At 27.8% G+C, this 8444-nt stretch overlaps 1 protein-coding gene across 1 annotated transcript; it reads left to right on the top strand.

Annotated features, from left to right (window-relative positions):
* The first annotated feature begins 5269 nt into the window (after positions 1-5269).
* LOC121219438 (calmodulin-7) lies at positions 5270-7588 on the top strand. Its single transcript, XM_041097621.1, has 2 exons — positions 5270-5653; positions 6912-7588. Exons 1-2 carry the CDS (start codon positions 5578-5580, stop codon positions 7283-7285), a joined length of 450 nt encoding a protein of 149 aa, XP_040953555.1. The 5' UTR covers positions 5270-5577; the 3' UTR covers positions 7286-7588.
* The last annotated feature ends 856 nt before the right edge of the window (positions 7589-8444 follow it).

Here is an 8444-nt window from a genome sequence, read left to right on the forward strand (position 1 = left end):
TTGGGGTTAAAATAGCCCAAAAGACCCTCAAAATTCAGAAAAGAAAAAAATAATAAAACTAAGGGACCTTTCGATTCCCAATCGCCGCCGGTGGGGTTTGCGGCGAGCCCACTGACTCAGCCACCCTCAAGATCAGAAAAGCCTCCTACCGCGATGTTAAAGGTAACAGATTTCACCCTTTGTTTATTTGTTCAATATTATCTATTTATTTACTTTGAATTAAAAAATAAATAAACAAAAAGCACCTTGATTTTCTGTTTCAAACTTCTTCTTTTTGTATTCAAAATTAGTGTGTGTGTAAAAACATTACAAAGATGAAGTTCAGGCTTTTATAGCCGAATTAAACAACTCTTAGTTTCTAGTTTTTGTTTGTTTCTGCTTGGTTCTTCTGTTGTTTTGCATTGATTTCTCTCTGCAGGTGTCAGACGCGTGTGGAAGAGGTGTGCGGCGGTGGCGACAGAGGCATTGGAGGAGCAGCAGCAGTGGCAGGCCTAGGGGCGGCAGTAGACCTAGGGGCGGCAGCTAGGGTTTTCTTTTCTGTTTATTTTTTTCTTTTGTTGGGCTTTGGGCTAGGGTTTAGGTTTTGGGTTTGTGATTGGGTAGTGGGCTTTTTTTTTGTAATGGACTATTAATCTCTTTGGACTTTTTATTTATTGTTTTTTTTGTTTTATTTGTAATTTGGGCCTAGGCTAAAATTGGCCTATTACAAAATGTTAACATTTTTTATTATCACATTGAACATAGGTTATATTAGCTCTTTTGGAGCCTTAAATTGGTTTTGTACTATCAAAGATTAGTTTGTTTCATTACAAAATAAGAAAAATACTTTTATCCCTAAGGATAGTATGCACTGTTTATATTGTCTACTGGACATATGTCTCCTTCCTTTTAAGTAACATAAGATATTCATGTGTACGACAGGTACATAACTAACAACTTTTCATAAAATGTCTTTCTTCTTTGAAGGGTTATATTGAGAACCCTTGTTGCTCTCTTATTTATCTAGATGTTTCCATTTCTAGTGCGGCGAGAAGAATTTACTAATAAGATATCCAAAAATTAAGTAATGAATGCCACGATTCACAAAAAGGATGCAACTCATACTTTTAGAAATTTCATCTTTAACAAAATACATACAATCTTGAGGAATATGACCATAACATTGCATATAATGGATAGTAAATACATTATAGTAGCAAGTTCTTCAATATGGGTTATAGAAATCCTAAAAATTAACATGTTAACATTTAAAATAATCACCATAATAAAGACAATGTCAATATCCCTTTATTATTTAGATCCGTCATGATCATCAATCTGTTATGTCAAATTTGATTCAATATCATTCTTATTATTCGTTTCCACATTGTCTCCTTGAAGGGTTCTCTTAAGAATTATTGTTCATCTCTTACTTATATTCATTTTTTCACTTCTTGTGGTGAAAGGAATCATTATGACCACTCCTTTGACAATTATATAGTACAACTTACAACGTCCATAATTATGTCTTTATTATGTATTGTCACAGTCGCCTTAGGGAATAAAGTAGATCCAATAGGATGATCTTTATAATGTTCATTTGATAGCTCACTATTTTATTTAATCACAAGTAACCTAATATTAATTCAAAATATTTCTTAAAAACTTTTTCACAATACTGCAACTCCAGGAGCATATTTGAAGCATAAAAATTTCAAAAGTTTTCTCTAACAAGGTCTCATCACTAATATTCTCTCATACAATTTTAATTAAGAATTTATCCTAATTACTGTAGAGCTATACTCACTCTCAATTTTAAAATCTTGCAACTTCAAGTGCATTCGATTATAACGAGCTTTAGATAGGAGTTTTTACAACTTTAGGTACATCCAATCATAAATTTATCATATTCCGATCGAATATATTTTCTTTTAAATTATTTTACAATTCAAGTGGATCTTTCACAGTTGAACATTTGTATGGATAAAATTCACATCTCAAATATAAAAATTCGAGATAACTTTTTATTTATAAAGAAATAATTTTACAAAAAATTAAAATTAAAAAAATAGTAGGTAAAATAATATTTTAAATAAAATAATTTTAAATATAGTTTAACATCTTAAAAATAAATTTAGTTTTTTTTAGAAATACTGTCAACAAATTAAACAATTATATTTTGTTTAAAATCTTTTTGAGAGAAAATTATACAAATGATTTTAAAAGTAAAATAGAATACCATTTTAACATATAAAATTTTTATTAATTATTTTTTTAAATGAAAAACTAACATTTAAAATCTGAATAAATCAATCTATTTTATTTTAAATTTGTTTGAGATAAAAATTAAATAAAAATTATATCAAAATTAAAATTATTTAAAATTTAAATAAATAGATTTTTTTCATAAAGTTTATAAAAAATAAAAAATGATTTAATTTAACAACAAACAAGTGTCTATATATCTACTAGATATCTTTCTAAATAAAATAAAACAGGTGTATGATAACATAATCCACTGTCTTTAGTATCTTACTTTATTTTTACTTTTCCTATTATTCTATTGTTCTTGTCTTAGAAAGACTATTACAAATTGCTGAAAGAATCCAAGAAAAAAATTATTAGAAAAATGCAAAGCTTTATATTTCTGTTCTGTTTTTTTTTTCTCTATATATACATATGGAATGAGGAGGATAAAATTCGTTTCATTTGTCTCTCCAAATTCAAATTTCATTTCACACAAAAAAAATTTGCTTTATATATATTCGTTTGTATTTTCTTATGATGCACGAGCCACTTGTGCATATTAAATTTATCATAACATTAGATATTTGTTTAAAATCATTAATTAATTGAAAAACGTAATGTAATTCTGAAATACTTTTAAAAATATCCATTATATTAATCTTCATCTTAATCTTAATTTATTATAATTTAATAATAGTATAAATAATTTTTTATAGATTGTTAAATTAATTTATTTTAATGTTAAAATTTTTAATATTCAATTTTTTTTGTAATTTTATGTTTATCTTTCCTCTACTTTAATCATTGAATATAATTAACTCTTATAATATTTAAAAATATAAAATGTTTTTGATAAATGTTATTAATATGTGTCTCTTTTAAAACTATATTTTAAGTTTAACAATTTAATATTCAATAATTTTAATATTATAACCTTCAAAGTTAAATCAATTAAGTAAAATCTTAAAATAAAGAGATAACTTTTTAAAAATCAACTCTATATTTAATATATAAAAAATTCTAAACAACATAAATTTAAATAAAAGACATTAAATAACTTTAAAAAAGTTAAAAGAGAACGGAGTAAGAAAATAATTTATTCAAATTAGAAATAAGTGCCTAAAATGAAAGGCTGCCACGTGTACAAATTCTGTAATCTGAACACACGGACGTTTATTTATTTATAAGTAAATTACACCGGTAGTTACTCAAGTATTAGTTTATTTCTTTTTTAGTTACTAAACTATAAAAAGTTACAAAATGGTTACCCAATTATTTAACTTTTTCTTTTTTGGTCACCAATTGTTAATTAATAAAGAAAAGATAACTTGAAAGCTTTTAAAATTAGCATAATACCAACTTTAACACTCAATATTTATATATTGTATCAATTTAGTCTTGATTTTAAGAAAATTAACCCTCAACATTTACACATTTCGTAAAATGTAAGGGTTAATTTTCTTAAAATCAAGACTAAATTGACACAATGTATAAATGTTGATGGTTAAAGTTGCTATTATGCTAGTTTTAAAAATCGTCACGTCATCTTTCTGTTAGCCATTTAACGACCGGTGACAAAAAAAACAAAATCAAATAGTTAAATAATCATTTTGTAAATTTTCATAATTGGTTGACTTAAAAAAAAAAAACTTTGCCAATAGTTGAATAACTGCTAGCATAGTTTACCTTTTACTTATTTATCTAGAACCTTGTCAATGACATATAATATACTAGCTTTCTTAACCCTTACGATGCACAAGGTAATAGTATGTATTAATAAAGTATATTATAAATTCATTATAAAATGAGAAATAAATGTAAACATAATATTTCAAAAATAAAATTTTAAAATTTTGTTAAAAGTATTTTCTAATAAATTTGTTAACTTATTATTTTTGAATTAAATTAAATGTCATGGATGGGTTGGCAGTATGTAGTTCAACTTATTTTACTATTAGAATATAAAAAAATTAACTTTAAAATTTAAAATATTTTTATACAATAATTCTAAGTAATTTATTTTAAAACATGCTAATTTTTAAAAACTATTGAAAGCATGAATATTTTAAGAAAATTAAATATTTTTAAAAAAAAGTATTTATACCGTTACAATAATTATTTAATTTGATATTGATTTTAAGAAAATATGAATATTAAAAGATATTTTTCTCTAATGTAATTGAAATTATGTTTTAATTTTTAAAAACATTATAATATTAATAAAAATTATGTTTTAAATTTTAAAAACATAATATAACCGTATAATGAGATAAAGGATAAAGATTAAAACATAATATGATCGGAAGTCATAATTACGAAACACTTATACTTGTTATTGTTTAACATTATTCCGATCACAAAAGGTCGTTACAGAGAGTAATGTTGCCTAGTTCCCACCAATTCTCTTCCGTAAAGTGCATTGCAAAATAAATCTGTTGTGCATCTGTGCAGACAGTCCCATGAGGAAGCAATTTAAAAAAAAAGAAAAGAAAAGAAACTGGATAATATAATAAAATAGTATTTATACTATTATCTAATGTTTTGTTTTAATTTTAAATATATATATTTTTAACTTAACACAATCAAATGTCAATTTTTTTAAATGTATTAATTTACATATTAAAATATACTAAATATATTGATGTTGTTCTTTTAAGAACGCACTGAATTTTCTAAATCAGATATGATAAAAACGCACTGAATCTGACTTGTTTCAGGAATCAAGCCACTCAACCTTTGCTGCTGTGGAACCGCATATGGCTGAAGCTTTTGTTATTTGGGATTGTTTGTGAGTGATGCATTCTTTGATGAAGATATTTCTGAGTACAGGTTATTGATACAAGATTGTCAAAATTTTGCATTTCGATTTCTAACACTCGCTTTTTGTTTGGATTCGCAGTGAAGCTAATAAAGTTACTCATTTATTCGCTCGAGTAGTTGTGTTTGAATTAACCTGACGTTTGTCCTCTTTTGTCATTTCTCTATTTTTATTAACGTACATAAAAAAATATAAAATGAAAAAGTATGTTTTTTTTATTTTTTTATTGAAGGTATGAAAGGAAGTAGGTTGAAGTAGAGATTAATTCAAATTTATGTTCTCGTGCTGGAAAAGCAGTGTATTTTTAATGATAAGATTGATATTTGGAAATCAAATTTAGACATAAAAGGTAGAATATTTTAATAATGGAAGAAAACATTAGAGCAAAACGGATGCCTTAACGTTGGGCCCAATTTCCGGCCCTTTATATATACCCCTGCCATCCCATCCCCTTCGATATCTTCCGCATTCAATCATTTTTATTCCGCTATTTTCTCTCTCCCCAAACACCCTTTTAAGCCAAAAAGAAGACAATGGCCGATCAGCTCACCGATGATCAGATCTCTGAGTTCAAGGAGGCCTTTAGCCTATTCGACAAGGACGGCGATGGTCTCTTCTAATCTGTTTCTCTTTTAACTTTTTCTCAATGTTTTTCATTTTTAGTAATTTTCTTTCTTCGATTCGGCTCTGGTTTGCTGATCTAAGCATCCTTCTTGTGCTTGTGTTTGTTATTTTTTTTAAAAATTCTCCATTTTCTTTTATGTTTTGAATGATGCGATGGATCTAGGGTTCCGATTTATGAATCTATGATTCTGCTTGATCTAGTTTTTCTTTCGTTTCTTTGATTTTGACTGTTGCTCTTAATTCTTACCCCTTTAATTTTTTTTCATTTTTTTTATTGTTCTCCTTTCTCGGTCGTCATTGATTTCAATGTTTTTATTGTTAGGCTTAGATATTTTCTAGATGTAAACATGCTTTCATAGACCATCATTGTATTGGTTATTCGTTTCATTTATTTTCGAGTTTTGGATTTGCTGATTCGATTTGGTTTGTGATTCAATGATGATTAATTGTTCCATTTGTGTATATCTTAATCTAATCAGCCAAGTTTCCATGGATTTTGGATGTGATTCCCTTTGATAGAACTTTCGTTTTCAACCTATATTGAACTATAGGATCATTGTTAGTATTTTATTTCACTTGCATGTTAGTTGTAAAGCGATTGATTCATGGTTCTATCCTGAAATTTAGCTTTTATTGTCACGCATAATAGTTATGAATCTAGGATTAAAATGTGCTTGGCTTTTGTAGGTCATGAAATTTCAAGACTTGTTGTGAATGATTCAATCGGTTAATCTTATGGTTTCTAATCCTAAACCGTGAACTAATAACAGTTCACACCTACGAGATTAATTGATGATAAGAGAACATATATGAATTATTGTACAATACATTACATGTATTCTATTTATTAGCTAATCCTTGGATTATCAACTTTCTTTCCTGGCTGTCTATTCATTCTGAAGCTTATCAGTGGCTGTAAGAATTGGACTATACATTGCTGAGTAGGCATATGCCTTCATTTTAGGCAAATTGGAAAAATGGTCACTATCCTCTACAGTTCTTGTTTTTCAATGTATTTATCTTTGTTAAATGTCTTGGCAGAGATATACGGGTTTAGAAAAGTTTGAAAATCGTCTAGTATCTTTCTACTTGAAAAAGTATGTGCTTTTTTGTATTCTTTAGGTAATATCACATTCGCATGCCTTTTTTTTCTGGCAAAAGGTACTTAAACCTCTTCTTATTCCATAACCAATATTATAAAAGACTAATCGTGTTGCATTTATTTTTTCCATCCTTGTTGCAGGCTGCATTACTACCAAGGAGCTCGGGACTGTGATGCGATCACTTGGGCAGAACCCTACTGAGGCAGAACTTCAAGATATGATTAATGAAGTTGATGCTGATGGAAATGGGACCATCGATTTTCCTGAATTCCTTAACCTGATGGCGAGGAAGATGAAGGATACTGATTCTGAGGAGGAACTTAAAGAGGCTTTCAGGGTTTTTGACAAGGACCAGAATGGTTTCATATCAGCTGCTGAGCTGCGCCATGTCATGACAAATCTCGGTGAGAAGCTTACAGATGAGGAGGTTGATGAAATGATCCGTGAAGCCGATGTTGATGGTGACGGGCAGATCAACTATGAGGAGTTTGTTAAAGTCATGATGGCCAAGTAACTTTCTCACCAACCATAACGATGAACCAAACATTGATAAAAAAGGGAACAGGGCAGATAGGTTCGCTAAGACTTATATCTCTGAATAGGAACATCCATGTTTTTAAATTATTAGCTTTTGTTGTTGATTTGTATCTGTTTTCGTTTGAATTATTGCGGAACCTTAGTGTCATACCCATTTGCTCTGTTTTTTGTTCAGTAGTCCGGGTTGGCAGTGCTTATCTATTTTTTTTTTTTAAATTTTTATGTTTGTGATTGGTTTCATGAACCTGGAACAATTTCCAAGAATCGATGTTTTTCCTAATGGTTTACTGGTCTTTTACGATATATTTCGAATATAAATTAATTTAATTTTTATATATTTTTTAAGATAAGGATATTTTGATAATTTTTTCTTTCAAACGCAATCCTGATTTTTTGCGTTAGGGTGGAAAAATCATTTTTTCGGCAGTTTTAACTCTAAAAAAGCCATATGTTTCGCTATTTTTCCGGTGTGTAAGTATTTTTTAACCCCAAACGCAGTAAAGAACGAATCAGAATATTTTCTTCCAACGGCACGAAGTATTCTGAAAACGGTAAATCATGGTATCGGTATTTGTACTTTGCTAAAGTATTTTAAATGGGCTATTTTGATTATTGTTGTTAATTGAGTTAGTATTGTAAGTTAATTAAATATTAATATTTAAAAATTGATGATAATATTATGATAAATTATTGTAATATTCTTAATATGATATATTTATATGTTTTAATTTTATTTTACTTACAATTTAATCTTTTTTTCATTTTAATATCATATTTATTTCATGTGTTATTATTAATTAATATCAAAACATAAGTTTCATTGTTTATTATATGTTATTTTTAAATTAACATTTGTGTTTTAAATACGTGGATTTCACATGCATACGGGTGTAATTGAATTTCTAGTATTGATAATATTGGTGATTGACTTGGTGTCACAAGTTAACTTGGCACTAACTCAAGATTGATAACGCTACCATGATAAACATTTATAATGCATGCGATTAGTATTCTTAATATTAATTAGTTTCAAATAGACCGGTCATGGGCTGAGTTGGGTCGAGTTTGGATCAAATTGATATAAATTTTAGATCCATTTTTTACGCTCGTGCCTAGTTCAGCTCGAAAAATGGACC

Source organism: Gossypium hirsutum, chromosome D07 (assembly GCF_007990345.1).
Source record: "Gossypium hirsutum isolate 1008001.06 chromosome D07, Gossypium_hirsutum_v2.1, whole genome shotgun sequence".
NCBI lineage: Eukaryota > Viridiplantae > Streptophyta > Magnoliopsida > Malvales > Malvaceae > Gossypium > Gossypium hirsutum.